The 18,256-nt window shown below is 44.4% G+C and overlaps 1 protein-coding gene and 1 non-coding gene across 2 annotated transcripts in view; one reads left to right on the forward strand and one right to left on the reverse strand.

Annotated features, from left to right (window-relative positions):
• AGBL2 (AGBL carboxypeptidase 2) overlaps positions 1-16,790 on the forward strand; it is a 39,294-nt gene extending 22,504 nt beyond the window's left edge. The window contains exons 11-18 of the mRNA XM_028111213.2: positions 3,142-3,268; positions 3,871-3,971; positions 4,991-5,121; positions 8,827-8,893; positions 11,169-11,294; positions 11,765-11,872; positions 14,268-14,351; positions 16,071-16,790. Of these exons, the coding sequence (XP_027967014.1) occupies positions 3,142-3,268; positions 3,871-3,971; positions 4,991-5,121; positions 8,827-8,893; positions 11,169-11,294; positions 11,765-11,872; positions 14,268-14,351; positions 16,071-16,244 (918 nt within the window). The 3' untranslated portion in view covers positions 16,245-16,790. The remainder of the gene's footprint in view (positions 1-3,141; positions 3,269-3,870; positions 3,972-4,990; positions 5,122-8,826; positions 8,894-11,168; positions 11,295-11,764; positions 11,873-14,267; positions 14,352-16,070) is intronic.
• Positions 16,791-17,482: 692 nt separating this feature from the next.
• LOC114215449 (U6 spliceosomal RNA) lies at positions 17,483-17,587 on the reverse strand. The gene has a single exon (XR_003610568.1). It is a non-coding gene; the product is annotated as a U6 spliceosomal RNA (small nuclear RNA).
• Positions 17,588-18,256: the final 669 nt, after the last annotated feature.

The raw sequence follows: 18,256 nt of genomic DNA on the forward strand, positions 1-18,256 counted from the left end.
TCTTTTTTTTTTCTTAACATATAGAGGATCTCTTTATATGTCTTTTGGCCATTTGTATGTCTTCTTTGGAAAGGGACTTCAAGAATTTAGAAAGGTGTGGCTTTAAGAATTACTCTGTGTAGGGGCGCCTGGGTGGCTCAATCAGTTAAGCGTCCAACTCTTGATTTTGGCTCAGGTCATGATCTCAGGGTCATGAGATCAGGCCTTGCATTGAGCTCCATACTCAGAAGGGAGTCTGCTTGAGATTCTCTCCCTCTCCCTCTGCTCCTACCCCCACTTGTGCCCTCTCTCACTCTCTGTAAAATAAATAAATCTTAAAAAAAAAATTACTGGGGTGCCTGGTTGGCTCAGTCAGTTAAGTGTGTGCCTTCAGCTCAAGTCATGATCCCAGGGTCCTGGGATCGAGCCCCGCGTCAGGCTTCCTGCTCAGCGGGAAGCCTGCTTCTCCCTCTCCCACTCGCCCTGTATGTGTTCCTTCTCTCGCTGTGTCTCTCTCTGTCAAATAAAAAAATAATTACTCTGTATATCCACAGAGAAACAGATAAATAAAACATGGTATATACACACAATGGAATGTTATTGGGCAAAAAAAAAAAAAGTATGAATATGCTAAGACATGGGTAAACCATGAAAGCATGCTATGCAAAAGAAGCCAGACCCAGAAGGCCACATTTTGTGTGATTCCATCTTTTTTTAAATTTTATTTATGTCTTAGAGAGAGAGTACATGCCCACAAGTGGGAGGAGGGGCAGAGGGACAGGGAGAGGGAGAAGCAGACTCCCTGCTGAGCGGGGCGCCCGATGTGGGGCTCGATCCGGGACCCTGGGATCATGACCTGAGGCAAAGGCAGACGCTTAACCGACTGAGCCACCCAGGCGCCCCTATATGATTCCATTGTATGAAATCTTCAGAAGAGGCAAATCTGTAGAGACAGAACGTTGTTTAGTGATTGCCTGGGGCAGGGAGGAGGAGGGTGGCATGACTGCTTTTAGGTGCTGGGTTTCTTTTTGGAGGTAATGAAAATGTTCGAAACTTAGATTATGGTGATGGCCGCTCAACTCTGTAAATATACTGAAATCATTGAATTGTGTACTTTAAATAAATGAGTTTTATGATATGTGAATTATATCTCAATAAAGATGATTTTTTTAGAGGGGGCTGGGCAGAGGGAGAGAGAGAATCTTAAGCAGGCTCCATTCCCAGCGTGGAGCCCATCACGGGCTAGATCTCATGACTCTGAGATCATGACCTGAGCCGAAATCAAGAGTCAGGTGCTCAACCGACTGAGCCACCGAGGTGCCCTTCAATAAAGATGATTTTTAAAAATTGCCTGGCTGCTTTGTTTGGGCACAGGTTCAAACTCTTAGTAGATAATCTTTTTTTTTTTTAAGATTTATTTATTTATTTATTTATTTGAGAGAGAGAATGAGAGATAGAGAGCATGAGAGGGAAGAGGGTCAGAGGGAGAAGCAGACTCCCCGCTGAGTAGGGAGCCCGATGTGGGACTCGATCCCGGGACTCCAGGATCATGACCTGAGCCGAAGGCAGTCGCTTAACCAACTGAGCCACCCAGGCGCCCCTAAAAACATTTTTAAGTGACATCCAGGGGTTCTTGGATGGCTCAGTCAGTTGAGCACCTGCCTTCAGCTCAGGTCATGGTTCTGGAGTCTCAAGATCAAGCCCTGAGTTGGGCTCTCTGCTCAGCGGGGAGTCTGCTTCTCCATCTCCCTCTGCCCCTCCCGCAGCTTGTGTTCTCTCTCTCTCTCTCTCTCCCCCCCCCTCTTAAATAAATAAATAAATAAGTAAATAAATAAATAAATAAATAAAATCTTTTTTGTTTAAGATTTTATTTATTTATTTGACAGAGAGAGACACAGTAAAGAGGGAACACAAGCAGGGGAGTGGGAGAGGGAGAAGCAGGCTTCCCACCGAGCAGGGAGCCCAATGTGGGGTTTGAACCCAGGACCCTGGGATCATGACCTGAGCCGAAGGCAGACACTTAACGACTGAGCCACCCAGGTGCTCTATAAATAAAATCTTTTAAAAAAATGATATCCAGGGTCACCTGAGTGGCTCAGTCGTTAAGCGTCTGCCTTCAGCTCAGGTCATGATCCCAGGGTCCTGGGATCGAGCCCCACATTGGGCTCCCGGCTCGGCGGGAAGCCTGCTTCTCCCTCTCCCACTCCCCCTGCTTTTGTGCCCTCTCTCGCTGTATCTCTCTCTGTCAAATAAAGAAATAAAAAATCTTAAAAAAAATGATATCCAGAACTCAGTATCTAAAACAGTTAAAAGCAGAGCTACACTAATTGAAGACAGATAGAGGGCTTGGGCTTGGAACCTTGCCCATTCTGCCTCCTTCAGTCCTTGTGGCAGGAATGCCTGAGGCTCCTCAATAGAACCCCTGGATTCCAGGGTGCACAACTTAAAAACTGCTAAGTGGTGAGATACCTTCCAACTGTAATGCATTTTCAGCAGGATATGGTAGGTTTGGATGGGTGCCAAGTGTATGTTACAAACCCCAAGTAAGGAAAGAGGGTTGGGGTGGTCATGAAAGACAATGGAGGATATTGAACTCCAAGCCAAGAACATTAAGTAAGAGGGAGTGAGAATTCCAGGCAGAGATTACAGGGGTGAGGCATACCTGAATCACAGATAGAGGATAAACCCAACTGGATCCAAGGGCTCAAGTTGGGGAGGGGTAGAAATAAACCTTAGAAAAGTGTCTTGAATGCAAAGTAAGCCAGCATTCACAACCAGGAGTTCAAGGCACCCTCGTCCTGCAAAATGTCCCCAGGAAGGGTGGAAAAGGGAAGAAAAGGTCACAGGCAGTAAGAAACAGAATCTACTCTCTCCCCTTTGGAGACTCACAGTCGACAGTAACATAAATGCTCTGAGAGATCCTGCATAGGAAGTCTGTGTAATTTTATTAGTCCTTCCTTCTTCTGACCAACATGACCACAGAACTCATTTTCTCCTCTGTAATACCTGTTAACATCCTGTAAAATTACTATTTTATGGAACATATGTTGGGAAATAATATATAGACCCCCCAGCAAACCATTCTTGTATTGTAGTAATGAATCTTAGGCATCTTAACGTTTGCCAGTTTATGTTTAACAGAGGATTTGGGTTTCTCTTTAGTTCTCTTTTCATAGCTGTAACTTTAAGGTGCAAAAGTGCAAGGAAGGAACGGGCCGAGTTGTGATGTGGCGCATGGGGATCCTCAACAGCTACACCATGGAGTCTACCTTTGGGGGGTCCACCCTGGGTAAGCTCTTGTTTGTGTATCATAGGTCAGCATGGCAAGGGGAGGCCAAGCAAAGCACGGAGGACATGAAATCCCTTTGAAGGCTGGAGAGATGATTGACCTAGAGGATATTCCTAACTGTGCCTTCTGCTGAATTTGACCAAGCTCAATTTCAGGGTGAAATGTTATACTTTACAGGGCAATATAGCATGGCTGTTGCTCAAGACCTGGAATCAGGCAGATCTGGGTTTGACTTTCAGCTCCATTTCCAAGTGGTGTGATCCTGGCTAAGTTACTTAACTCTGCGAACCTCATTTTTTTTTTTAAACCGACAATAACAGTAGTACCCGCCTTGTAGGTCCCACCTAATGAGATAATGCACATAAAGCCCTTGGCATAGCACCTACCATAGAGTAAAACTTCAGTAACTATAGCCATATGACTGCAGACTTATTCATTGCCAAAGATTCTTCTAAACCAAACCAGAACTAGAGGGAGAAAGACCCTGTCCAGAAGCACAATATTCTAGAATCAGAGGTGGTGGTGGTAAGGAATTCTTCATAAATTAGATTGCATTTGCTCATTAGGATTTAATAATAAATGTTTATGGATTTGTTTTCCAGGCCATAAAAGAGATACTCACTTTACCACTGAGGATCTAAAGTCTCTAGGTTACCATGTTTGTGACACCCTTCTGGATTTCTGTGATCCTGACCGAACCAAGGTAAGAGTGGGCTTTCAGGAACAGTGTGATGCTACTGGGATCAGTTTCACATGGGGTCAGGGTCAGCCCAGTGAGATTATAGGTGGTCTTTATTTTCCTCTTAATATTGTTCAGAAGTTTTTATTATCAATAAAGTAAGAAAGCCCCCAGGCTGCACGCTCTCCGCAAATGGCAAGACCTCATAACTTGCCAAGAAGGTAGAAGCCTTCATGCTGACTCTCTGTCAGCACACTTCTCCCTCACTTTGCTTTTCAGAAAAGCAGGAGTCCTCTCTCTTTTCCAAAACGAACCCCTTTGCGCACCTGCCAGCCCCCGACTCCATGGCCTCCCTAAGGTCTGGCCTCATTCATTCCCTCCTCCTTTTCTGTGTCCTCAGTTTTTTCGTCCTCTTACTTCTCAACTGCACGTGCTCTTAGCTGCCCCCGTCCTGACTCGTACACGGGTCTCCTTCGGCCTTGTTTCTTCAGCAGAGTCAGGAGGATAGTTCTATTTCCCTTCATCGCTTAGCTTCTCAAAAGGGAGTCTGTGCTCATGGGCTCAATCTCGCTCCTCTCTCATGCCCCCTCTCAGATGGCCCTGGGGATACTGATACAGACTGCTCTGGATGCAACTGCTTAATAAAACATATTTAAAGGAGAATGCGACCACAACGTGGCCTGTTAAATCACATCTGCCGTGGGCCAAAATCTGAACAACCCCACTCTAACATTTCCTTCCTTGCTATTCAAAAAAACAAAATAAATCAGACCTTTGCATTATTTAAGAAGTTTATTATTGCCTTTAGCCAGAGAAAAGTGCCTAAAGCAGTGTTCAGTGATATTCTGCCCTACAGACTCTTACTACAGCTCATGTAATTTATATGTTAATACGTCCTTACTAGCAGAGGTGACAGCCCACTCATCTTTATGTCCCCAGCAATAAATAAATTGCCTTTCGGTATATACTTAGTAAATATTTGATAAATAAATAAGTAAATAAATGAATAATAAAAAATGTTCTTTTTTTTTTCACTTCCATAGTTCATGCAGTGTTTAGCAGAGCTTAAAGAGCTCTTACAACAGGAGATCCATAAGAAATTCAATGAACTTGGACAAGATATGGATTTAGAAGGAAGTTGGAGTGACATCTCTTTGTCTGACATTGAATCCAGGTAACAAACTTCATTTCAAAGAAAAACCAGAGAAGTTCTATTTTATTATTATTATTTTTGTTTGCTCTTGTTGTTTCATTGGTTTTGAACCTCAGGTGCAAAATATTGAATAAATCATGGCACACTTAAATATATTTCATTTCTTCAACAACTGTGTATTGAGTGCCTGTTCTTTGACAGCCTCATTTCTAAGTTACGGAGTTGGGCAGGCAGTATGTGTAGGGCCTTTAGGCAATTGTAAAGCCTTTGTCTTTTACTCCAAGGGAGGTGGAAAGCCTTTGGAAGGTTTTAAGGAGAGAAGTGTCATGTTCTGACTTGGGTTTTAGTTTCAGTAGGAATAGCCTGGCTGCTATGTGGAAAATAGATTGTAGAGAGGGAAGGTGTGTAAACAGGAACATTCATTAGGAGGCTCTTGCAATAATACAGGTAAATACAGACGGTGGTCTAGACCTGAGTAGTTGTAGTGGTTGGGAGTGTATGAATTGGTTGGATTCTAGATATATTCTGAAGTCTCAAACATTAGGACTTTCTTGTGGATTGGATATGGAGCCTGAGAGAAAGAGAATGAGTCCATAATTGGTTGAATGGAGTTGGCTTTTACTGAGATGGGGAAGATCAAGGGGATGGAGAAGTTTAGGGGAATGATGAAGATCCAGAGGCTAGTGTTAGGCACATTCATTCTGAGATGTCTATTAGACATCTAAATGGAGATAGTGGATGGGCAGTTGAATATATGAGTCTGGAGTTCAGTGGAGAGGTCAAATAGGGTCATCATTGGATAGATGATGTTTAAACCTAGAGACTAGGGATACCTGGGTGTCTCAGTCATTTAAGCATCTGACTCTTGGTTTTGGCTCAGGTCATGATCTCAGGGTTGTGAGATCAAGCCCCACATTGGGCTCCATGCTCAGCATGGAGTTGGCTTGAGATTCTCTCCCTCTCCCTCTGCCCCTTTCTCCACTCACATGCATGCACTCTCTCTCTCAAATAAATAAATAAAATCTTTTAAAAAAATAAATAAAAAGATAAATAAACCTTAAGACTAGATGAGATCCCAAGGGAGCAAGTGCAGCTAGAGTAAAGAGAAGGTCCAACTCTAAGCTGGGTACCACAGCTCTAAGAGGTCACAGAGGTAAGGAGGAGCCAGGAAATGAGGTAAAAAGTCCAGGCTATAGGATCTAGCCACCTGATAACCTTATAACCTCCACCCTCACCCTCTCACACACCGCTATGGCTACACTGGTCTCCTCTTCTTCAGATTTGCCAGGCCCTCTTCTACCTCAGGGCCTTTGCACTAACAGTCCCAGCTGCTGAGAATGCTCTTCCCCTAGATATCTACATGGCTCATCCCTCACCTCCTTCAAGTCTTTGTTTAAATGTCAACGTTTTCAATATGGCCTACCCTTGTTACTCTACTACTACCACTTGTTCCCCAGCCTTGGCCTCCCTGCCATTCAGTCCCTGTCCCTCTGAGGTGCTCTCCTTTTTCCCAAAGCATTTCATCACCTCTGTCCTTCTATGTCATTTACATCTTTATTGTGTTTATTATCTATTGTCTGTTTCCCCCTACAAAGATATGGGTTCCACAAGGTCAGAGATCTTTATTTTGTTCACCTCTGTATCTCATGCACCTAGAACAGTTCCCAGCCTATAGGGAGAGCTCAGTACATATTTGTTGAATTAACTTAGTGGGTAGGATCTCAGCCCCACACTCGTAATCTCCACAAGTATTTTAGGAAGCCCGCAGGTGGGTGGGTGTCTCTACAGGTGTGCGAGAACACCTTCTACTCCAGCTTACTGGCCAAGGTGCCTCAAGCCTGCCCCAGCTGCCCTCAGTCAGGTTTCTGGGCTGGACATGGCAGTCCTCGGCCAGAGGTGGCACTGTAGACCGCGGTGGACAGGGCGAAGGGGCTGGTCTCCCTCCTACTCTAAGTGGCACATCGGTATCTGCGCCCTGAAGCCATTCTGCAGTTCTGAGTCTCCCAAATGTCTCCTTAAGAACCTTAAATCAGAGCATCAGGCCAGGCAGTGTGCCCATTTACCATTTTGCCTCCTCCACTCTCCCAGAATTCTCTGCCTAGCTCTCCAGGACCACTGCAGGAACCATGCTTCACTTTCAGCCTCAACAACAAAATGCCCCTGAATGTCAACCCATTAGGATAGCGCCCAGGGGAAGTCACCTCAGAAACAGGGAGACTGAATTCTAGTATCTAGGGGTACCCTGACACCGTGAGGTAAGAATTACCGAAACCAGCTTGCCAGCATCTGCATTAGGAAGCCGGCTGTCACAAGCCTCCATGGGGCTCCACCTGTCCACTCCCACCGTGACGCAGAAAAGCAGACTGTGAGTGTCCAAGCTGAGTTTGAGTGTGCCCTGTGTGTGCACCTACATGGTCTCCAACATTTTCTGGGGCATACTGCATCTAATGCTTTTATCCTGTTTATTAAAGTCTTCCGTTATCTCCGAAAGGGACTTCAGAGACTCTTATCCAATGGCCTCAAAAGCTACTCTTCAGACTAGAAAAGCCTTTTGAGAACAGGGAATTGGGAATTAGATCAGAGAAGAGAGGGCTTTCTTCCTGCTGTCTTACTGTGGGGTTCCTCATTGTGCGCCAAAGGAAGGGAGGTGGAGTTCACAACAGGATGAAAGGCGTAAGCAAAAGAATGGTTTGAAATGCCATCTTTTCCCAGGAGATCTGAGTTTTGTGCCTGAGACATTTGTTTATATATGGAGGCCATGTGGCCATGTGGTGGAGCACAGCTCCCAGTTCTAGCCCCCACACTCCAGGAAAGGGGAAAATACAATGTAACACTTGAATGATGGATGTGATGGAAGCAGCAAGGGTGGATTATCTGAGCCCTTGTTCAGCCCTAGTTCATCCTAGCCCTTGCAGGAGGGCTGCCCGTTTGTGGGGGAAGACTTTAGATCAGTCTGGGCACGCATCCACAACTTTTGAAGCAGGAATTGGGATAATGAAAGTAGTATTCCTGGTCTCCGACCTACAGAATACTTGTTATCAAATATGTTTATGTGTATATTCAACGCAGTTTTAAAGAGTACCTGGTAGGATCCTTGCTGTCTGAACTGGTACTGGCCAGACAGGAATGAATGAAACAAACCCTGCTTTCAAACAAATCACAGTCCCCTGGTCTTGTCCAGGGCTGCACACTAAGAATCTTCCAGCCTGTCACGGTCGCTGCCAAGGGCAGCTTGGCCCACATGGCCAGTATTTATTTTGCCACATGGATTGCAAACTCCGTGGGGTCAGGGGCTCTGCCACATTCATCTCTGTGCTTGATGCACTGCCTAGCGTGCAGTACATGTTCAGGATGAATGAATGAATGTGCTTGTCAAGAATTCTTAGTCATTGGGGCGCCTGGGTGGCTCAGTTGGTTAAGCTACTGCCTTCGGCTCAGGTCATGATCCTGGAGTGCTGAGATCGAGTCCCACATCGGGCTCCCTGCTCAGCAGGGAGTCTGCTTCTCCCTCTGACCCTCCCCTCTCTCATGCGTGCTCTCTCTCTCAAATAAGTAAATAAATAAAATCTTAAAAAAAAAAAAAAGAATTCTTGGTCATCGAAATGCAGGCATTGGGGGCAAGTAGCAGCCTGAATATCCTAATCCCATGCTGCTGGTCTGGTAAATGTTCCCCTTCCTAGACATTAATAACAGCTGTTTCCCTTTCTTCTTTCCTTCTGGAAACAGCACCAGTGGTTCTGACAGTTCCCTCTCAGATGGTCTCCCTCTTCACCTACTGAACATAGCACATGAGGTAAGATGGGATAGCCTCACCCCCAGGAAGTAGCAGCCTTAAGGAAAGTGTGACCCTCCTGGATAATTTGGTGGAACGTTCCAGCTAAAATCTGTAGAAAAGGGGCGCCTGGGTGGCTCAGTCGGTTAAGCATCTGCCTTCGCCTCAGGTCATGATCCTGGGGTCCTGGATGGAGCCCCGCATCAGGCTCCCTGCTCAGTGAGGAGCCTGCTTCTCCCTCTGTCTCTGTCTGCCACTCCCCCTGCTTGTGCTCTCTCTCTCTCTGTCAAATGAATAAATACAATCTTTATTTTTTTTACTTTTTTAAAGATTTTATTTATTTGAGAGAGAGCAAGCATGAGAGGGGAGAGGGGCAGAGAGAGAGAGAGGGAGAAGCAGATTCCCCTCAGCAGGGAGCCCGACGCGGAGCTCGATCCCAGGACCCTGGGATCGTGACCTGAGCTGAAGGCAGACGCTTAACCTCTGAGCCACCCAGGTGCCCCAGTAAATACAATCTTTAAAAAAAAGTGAAAACCATCTTAAGAGATAGAGGTTGTTAAAAATGACCCATACTTATTTATTTATTTAAGACTTTATTTTTATACTTATGTCTCTACACCCAACATGGGGCTCGAAATCACGACCCCAAGATCAAGAATTGCATGCTCCAGGGCGCCTGGGTGGCTCAGTTGGTTAAGCGACTGCCTGCGGCTCAGGTCATGATCCTGGAGTCCCGGGATCGAGTCCCACATCGGGCTCCCTGCTCAGCGGGGGGTCTGCTTCTCCCTCTGACCCTCTTCCCTCTCATGCTCTCTGTCTCTCATTCTCTCTCTCTCAAATAAATAAATAAAATCTTTAAAAAAAAAAAGAATTGCATGCTCCACCGACTGAGCCATCCAGGCACCCTGACCCATACGTTTTTAAAAAGTGTTTCTTTATTCATGTAGTCATAGTTTTTTGTATTTCCATATATTAAGTGTTTTTTTTGCCTCATCTTGTTCACAGACTTTTTCATATGTAGATGATATAAAAGCTTTAGGAACAACAAAATATTTGTTATAATTCATTATGCACATGATTTCCTAGTTGCATTAAGAAATATCTCCATCATAAGTTGAGCTTAAGGCTGTGCCAGGTGGAGCCAGCCAAATGAGATTGGACCATATAAGTTTTTCAGCTGGATTTACATTGGTATAAGCTTCACCACACCATAGGTCCCTGGATAATTAGTCCTGAACTTCATTTGCTTAATTATTTTTTTTAAAGATCTTATTTATTTATTTGAGACAGAGAGAATGAGAGAGAGAGAGAGCACATGAGAAGGGGGAGGGTCAGAGGGAGAAGTAGACTCCCTGCCAAGCAGGGAGCCCGATGCGGGACTCGATCCAGGGACTCCAGGATCATGACCTGAGCCGAAGGCAGTCGCCCAACCAACTGAGCCACCCAGGCGCCCTCATTTGCTTAATTATTAAAACCACCTTGTGGTAATAGCCAAACTGAATCTTCTAAATTTTTTAAAAAATTGTCTTTTTTTTTTTAGAAAGAGAGAGGGTGAGCAGGTTGCAGGGGTTAGGGGAGTGCCAGAGGGAGCGGGAGAGAGAGAATCTTTTTTTTTTTTTTTTAAGATTTTATTTATTTATTTGAGAGAGAGAGAGAGAGAGAGAAACAGCATGAGAGGGGAGAAGGTCAGAGGGAGAAGCAGGCTCCCCGCTGAGCCGGGAGCCCGATGTGGGACTCAATCCCGGGACTCCGGGATCATGACCTGAGCCGAAGGCAGTCGCTTAACCAACTGAGCCACCCAGGCGCCCGAGAGAGAATCTTAAGCAGGCTCCTCCACACCACAGCACAGAGCCTAATGAGGGGCTCAGTCCCACAACCCTGAGATCATGACTAGAGCCAAAGGAGTCAGACGCTTAACTGACTGAGCCGCCTGGGTGCCCCAGCCAAACTGCATCTTTTAACCACACACCTGATGATCAGTATTATCTGTACCTGACATTATTGCCACGACTTACCTGGTTTTATATTTTGAAACACAGATACTTGGTTATTGGTGTAGTTGCCCCTTTGGCAGTATACCTATAGTAGTGGGATTTGGGGATGTTAAATGGGGAGTAGATTCTGCTATGGAGGTACCTGAACTGTTTATTCCCCAAACCAGCAGGAGGTCAGCACCATGGGGCCCATGTACTGGGTTAGCCATTGTGGCTTGAGTGTCCTATGGAAAAGGGCTCCATGTGGGTGGGTGTACCTCTGGAATCCCCAATGATGACTTTCTCTGTGCTTTCTGGAATAGGTGAATCAAAAGAAGAAGATGTATAAGAAGAAAAAAAAGAAGCCACTTCAGACGAGGAAACAGCGAAATGAACAGTATCAGAAAAATAATTTGATGAGGGAGTTAAAGTTAACGGAAGATGTCCCGGTAAGAAGGCTCTGGTCAAAGAGCATTCCATGGACGGAGCAGGACAAGGGGATAAAGTTTACTCTAAACCAGAAAGGGAATGGGGAATGGGGTAGAAGGAAGCTATTTTGAGTTCTTAGCTCTTCCGTGAGTCCTCTGGACATCTCTGAGCAGATCTCAGCCTTGGCCCACCAATTCTATTCTACACTCTGGCATGGGTTTTGATCATGGTGGTTACTGGAGAAGTGGTGGCTGGAGCCAGTCCAGGTTTGCTGGGTAGCTCAGGTGTCCGGCCTTGTCCAGTATAGGGATGCTGGGCTCCTTCCCAGTCTCCTCCCAGCTGCCATCCCCACTCCATGCCCCCTGCTTCCTAATGATGAAAATGCTTTCAGACGTAGAGATTTTACTGTTGAGCGAATTGGGTCAATTATGAGTAGAGTAATTGCAATGGATCAATTGAAAAATATTCTCTTTGCACTCAATCCTTCCAGGAAAGGGCAGGGTTTGCTTCTACTCTGCAAAAACAGCCTACCTTTTTCAGAAATTCAGAGAATGCCAGTTCTTCCACGATGCGAAATGACAAACCAAGGTTGAATGAGGTAGTAGTTTTGCTTGCCTTTTTTTTTTTTTTTTAACTCATTCATAGAAAATTTATCAGAACTTTTTTTGGGTAATATATTTAAAGTGTGCAACGTGGTATTTGATATATTTACACACAGTGAGAGGGTTCCCAGCACTGAGTTAATTAACACATTTACCACCTCAGGTAGTTACTTTTTTTTCTTTAATAACTGAAAGTTTATACCCTTTTGCCATCTTCTCCTTATTTCCCCACTCCCCAGCAACCACCATTCTGCTCTCTGTATCTACGAATTTGATCTTTTATTTTAGGTTCCACATTTAAGTGATACCATGCAGTATTTGTCTTTCTCTCTCTGCCTCCTTTCACTCAACATGATGCCCTCCGGGTTCATCCATGTTGTCACAAATGGCAAGATTTCCTTCTTTTTAAGACTGAATAACATTATTTGCAGATATTTTCTCTCATTCCATAGGTTTTCTTCTGATGTTTTTTAAGTAATCTCTACCCCCACCATGGGGCTTGAGCTCACAGAGTCATATGCTCTACCAACTGAGCCAGCCAGGTACCCCTGCCTTCTGACTTTGTTAATGATTTCCTTTGCCGTGCAGAAGCTTTTTAGTTTGATCTAGTCCCACTTATTTATTTTTGCTTTTGGTGTCAAATCCAAAAAATCATTGCCAAGACCAGTGTCAAGGAGCTTATCCCCTATGTTTTATTTTCAGAGTTTTATGGTTTCAGGTCTTAAGTTTAAGTTGTTGATCCATTTTGAGTTGACTTTAGTGTGTGGTACAAGATGGGGTATGGTTTCATTCCTTTGCATGTGGATATCTAGTTTTTCTAATACCATTTATTGAAGAGACGATCTTTTCCCCATTGTATATGTTGACTCTTTTGTAAAAAATTAATGGATCATATATGCATGAGTTTATTTCTGAGCTCTCTATCCTGTTCCATCTTTGACTCTTTGTTGCAGATTCTCTGATTTTTCCAATTAATATGTCTCTTCCATAGGCTGAAGAATACAATAGGCTTCTATCTGTGTCACCCTCCTCTTGGTGCCACCAGGAGCAGGGGAACCTTAAAATTACTGGGGACATTGACACTATTTTGGATTAGACACTACTGAAGTCTGACAACCATTGATTTGTGATTTTACACCTAGAACATAAGAACAGGGGCTGCATCATCTGTCCATCCCTCCATTCAACACAACACAGAGTACTAACCACTATACGATCACGGCACATCCCTCCATTCAACAAATTGAACTATGCAACCACTACAGGCTACACCCTCTACTGCGTGCTGGGAATGCAACATTGAACAAAACACTATCTCTGCCTTAGGGACCTTAGAGTCTACTGGGGATTTTAACAAGGAAGCAGGAAATTACATCACAGAGTAGGATGAAGTAGGAACACAGAGGAAATGTGCCCATTTTTTAGTACTTTGGAATTGTGTGGCTATAAAATCTTTGTTTGGTTGGGTTTTTTAAGATTTATTTATTTTAGATTAAGAGAGAGAGAGAGGCAAGGGGAGGTGCAGAAGGAGAGGGAGAGAGAGAATCTCAAACAAACTCCCTGCTGAGCGCAGAGCTTGATGTGGGGCTTGATCTCACAACCCTGAGGTCGTGACCTGAGCTGAAATCAAGAGTTGGACGCTCAATCGACTGAGCCACCCAGGTGCCCCTTTGGTTTTTTTATGTATAAAAATAAGTTTTGGTGGGGCACCTGGCTGGCTCAGTCAGAAGAGCATGCCACTCTTGATCTTGGGGTCATGAGTTCAAGCCCCACATTGGGTGTAGAGATTACTAAAAATAAAAATAAAGTTAAAAAAAATTTAAAAATAAGTTTTGTATCTTAAAAATAAGTATCTTAAAAATAAATATCTTAAGATAACTCTTAGTGGATAGGGTGCGTAATAGGCCCTTCTCATGCAGAATGCTACCCTGTGGTTAGCAGTGATATAATGCGGTACCACTGTGTTACACTGAAGAACCCCCACAGAGCACGGCCCACAGTGAGCGTCATTTGGGGTCTAGTGTGATGACTGCAAGAGCACAGCTTTCAAGTCCGTCTTGAGTTCAAATTCCAGCCTCACTATCATTTTTCATGAGTTACTTAACCACTCTGGGACTTAGTTTCTGGGTAATAATACATGCATCATAAACATTGTTGAGAAAATTAGATGTGAAACTGTGTAAAGTGCCTGGCATATGGTAGGCACTCCATGAATATTAGTTTCCGTCTTTTCTTCAAGTTATTATTTATTTGTGGCTTGCCTCTTTCCGTGTTACAGTACCGTAATGACTTAACATGCAGGAATAAAAAACCCTCAGCGTCTATTCTGTGTAATCACACTTGTGCAAGTGGGAACTTTAGTGAGAATGTGTTCGTTTATCTCCATCACAGCTACGTGGGAGAGACAAGGGCACCTCCCTGGACCCATCAAAAATGGCCTCCTTGATCCTGACGAAGAATAAAGAGAGAATGCAGGTATTTCACCTACGATGTATACATGTATGCCAGCAACTAATTTGATTTGGCTTTCAAGGGTATGACGTGATCTGGAGGGGTAGTGATCCACAGTCCACAGTTTCACCTTCTAGGATTTGCTCCGCTCAGGAGCATGTCTAAGCCACCTGACTACCAAGGGACACAGCCCCACAAGGTGCCGCAGGATGGGAGGAATCCCACCTTGAGCTAAAAGCTTACCCTGGAGAATTTAGTTTCATTTTAGCAGGCATTTGTTAGGCAGCTGTTATTTTGTAAGTCTGTGGCAGCAGCTGAGGTAACAGTGATAGTGAATAATGCAGCGGTTCTCAGCCCTCGGAGATGTTAACAACAAACCGGGGTGCCGCCATCAGTCGTGAGGTACCTCACGTCCAGAGGTCCCAGAGACTGTTCAATACCAAGGTTTGTGAATGTTGTGAATGGTTTGCTTTTTTAAAGGAGTTAGAATGAGTTAGTATTTATCCCTCTAATAACATCTCTCTTGCTCATTTGCATTTGCATTTTCTTTCCTGAGAAGGAGGAAAAAGAGGTGGAGAAACAGCTAGTCAGCTGTCGTGTCAGCCCTGGGGAGTCTATGGAAGGGTGCTGCTCACATGCGCCTAGGGCGAACAAAGATTAAGAACCACTGGACTAACATGGGTATACTAGAGAGAATGGATGGTTCTCCCAAGGGGAGGTCCCTGCTGTTTTCCCAAGGCTGTTGTTCGGGACTTCTCAGATCGGTGCTCCCATTTACCCATCCGTATCTTAGGGAGACCCTACAAGATGCGGGGCCCCTTGAGGACTGTAAGACATGATCCCTCCCTTAAGCAGCAGTCCTCTAGGAGGGGTGGCAAGATAGAGTCCACTCACCATGACACTGCAGAGCTTGGAGAGCAGTGGGAAGACAGGTGTAGGTAAATTCAAATCAAAGAGGATTTCTGTCCTGACAGGCAGGTGAGCCACGAGCTGCCCCCTCTCCTCGGAGGTATTCACTGCAGGACATCCCCAGTTTGCTCAAGCCACATGCCACAGTTGGAACCTCTTAGGCTGCAACATGTAACCAGGGATTCAGTTAAACCCAATGTAGCAGGTGAATGCCATCCAGGCTTTTACCTTTGCCTCCATTTTCTTCCTCTTCTTCTTCTTCTTTTTTTTTTTTTAATATTTTATTTATTTGTTTAAGAGAGAGAGAGCATGAGCAGGGGGAGGGTCAGAGAGAGAAGCAGACTCTCGCTGAGCAGGGAACCTGACATGGGGCTCGATCCCAGGATCCCGGAACCATGACCTGAGCTGAAGGCAGACGAAGGCAGACGCTTAACCAACTGAGCTACCCAGGCACCCCCACCTCCATTTTCGGGCGGAACATTTCTCTAGCAGAGACATAGGCATTTAACTCACAGGCATAGATAAGCAGAGTCACAAACAGTGGGGCAGTCTCCAATCTTGTAGATTAAGTTCTCTTTGTGTAAGGTCTCTAGAGAGTTTATGAAATGCAGTGTTTGAACTCAGGGCCATTAAGGACCTTTCTTCAGCTCTCTGAAGGCCTAGGGCAAATGCTTGATTCACCTCTGCCCTGGAACCACATCAACTACTTTGTACTTTGGTATTTGGGGGGAAATGCAAATACTTCTAACTCCTTGTAAAACCAACCCCAACCCTAACTATAACTTTAGAAATTGCAACCTAAAATGATTCAACTTTTATATCTTGTTTGCACAGACAGAGAAGCCAGGATTCATAGTGTCATGCTCTCCAAAGAGAAGCACAAATCCCAGCCAAGAGCCGGTTCCAGATATGAAGCCAAACTGGTCCAGGAACAGATATCCTGCCACAAGGAGAGGCCGCGCCACCATGACGGTGTACCCATTCTTGCACATATACACATACCCGTAGGCTGCCGTGTTTTGGGTCAGACACATTCTGTAATGAGGGGAGTTGTATGATTGGGAGCTACGTTCACTTGCGGTGTACTGTGTTGTGTGTTCATCGTGCACTGACCTTACACTGTGTGCTCACATTGCGTGCAAGCCCTCACGATACATACCTCATGAATTAGATTACTTTTTTTCACAAAGTAAAATTTTATTATGATGTATAGAAAAGCTTCCTTTGTCAGAAATTGAAGTGTGTGCTCCTGAACCTAGAGCCCAGATATACATTTTAACCAGTAGACATTCTCTCTAAAATTATGTGCAAATCAATTTTAAGAGTTCAAATTCTATTTTAAACATATTCTGGGAGTGTGCTTTGTTCAAAAAAAGTCTTCTGTCAAAGCTTTCTAGCAATGAATGGTCAATGATTTCTCAGGTTTGCTCATGCTAAGGTGTTACCACATAGAGAAAACAATTCATGTATTAGCCGGAGTTTAGTATGACATATATTATGTTCAACACGGTTACGTACATTTTTTAACCCACTGATTAAAATTCTTTCTCTCTAGCCAGTTGTTTCCTTTGATCGGTTAACTGCATCACCTTACGTGAACAGGTGTTTTGTATTTTTAGCTTTCTCTCGAGCAGCAACTGCAGCCTGCCATGTCCACATGCTGGGGTCATGTTGAAGAAGGGTCACTTGAGTTCATGCCAGGCCTCCTGTTTTCACTTTCCCCTCTTCCTATCACATCGAACTGAAAGTTTCCCGGTGTATTTTTCACTATCACTTGTAAACTCCGTCAGCCACCACCATGACCTGGATGACTAATGATTAGAACCACATGGCAACACAAATTTTAGTACAAGTCCAGCATCTGTGCTTTTTTTTTTTAATATTTTATTTATTTATTTGACACAGAGAGAGAGATCACAAGCGGGGGTGAGGGGGAAGGGCAGAGGGAGAGGGAGAAGCAGGCTCCTGGCCGAGCGGGGAGCCTGATGCAGGGCTTGATCCCAGTACCCTGGGATCATGACCGGAGCAGAAGGCAGACACTTAACCAGCTGAGCCACCCAGGTGTCCCTTTTTTTTTTTTAATAGACTTTATTTTGAGAACAGTTTCAGATTTATAGAGAAATTGAGGACACAGTACAGAGAATTCCCAAATACTGCCCACCCCACATCCTGCCTCACACACTGCATGAGTCTTTTTAAAGGTGATGATACCTGCCTGAGCTCTTTTTTGTTTGTTTGGTTTGGTTTCTAATAGGGAATACTTCATGAACTTCCGTGTCTTCCTTCTGCAGGGGCCATGCTAAATCTTCTCAGTATCTGTAACTACTTTAGTGTATGTGCTGCCAAAGCGAGCCTCTGCCCTTCCCCTATTCCATACCTTACTCACACCCTAAAACCTAAACTCACACCAGAAAACTCAGCATTTTAAGTATCTAGAAAGCACACAGCCAAAACCCCACTTTTTGTCCCAAAGAGGATATCTTTCAAAGACAAATCCCTAAACAGTTACTGTTTCAAAGGTTTACCGCTGAGGGCAAACCTTTGAAAGTTGTTCGGAAATACTTGTTTTTGCTTCAAATAATTTTGGATAAAGTTTATAAAAAGTACCCCAGTATGATGATATTTTTGGAATAAAAAATCAGAATATGCAGGGGCACCTGGGTGGCTCAGTCGGTTAAGCCTCCAACTCTTGATTTCAGCTCAAGTCGTGATCTCAGGGTCGTGGGATTGAGCCCTGTTTCGGGTTCTGCGCTCAGCTCGGAGTCTGCTTGTCCCTCTCCCTCTGCTTCTCCCCCCATCTCACGTGCACTCTCTATCTCTAAAATTTAAAAATTAAATCTTAAAACATAAATAAGTTAATCTTTAAAAAAATCAATATGTGATCAGATTCTTCCCCCAAATTTACGAGATTTTTCATAAAACATGCCCTTTTATATTCAACACTGAGGATTTATGGTCTGAGATGATTGGTAAGAGTTGGCGACAATGTATAGAAAAGAATCATAAAATGGTTATTGTAC

Source organism: Eumetopias jubatus, unplaced genomic scaffold, assembly GCF_037043125.1.
Source record: "Eumetopias jubatus isolate StellerSeaLion01/CBP00866 unplaced genomic scaffold, mEumJub1_p1.0 scaffold_13, whole genome shotgun sequence".
Lineage (NCBI taxonomy): Eukaryota > Metazoa > Chordata > Mammalia > Carnivora > Otariidae > Eumetopias > Eumetopias jubatus.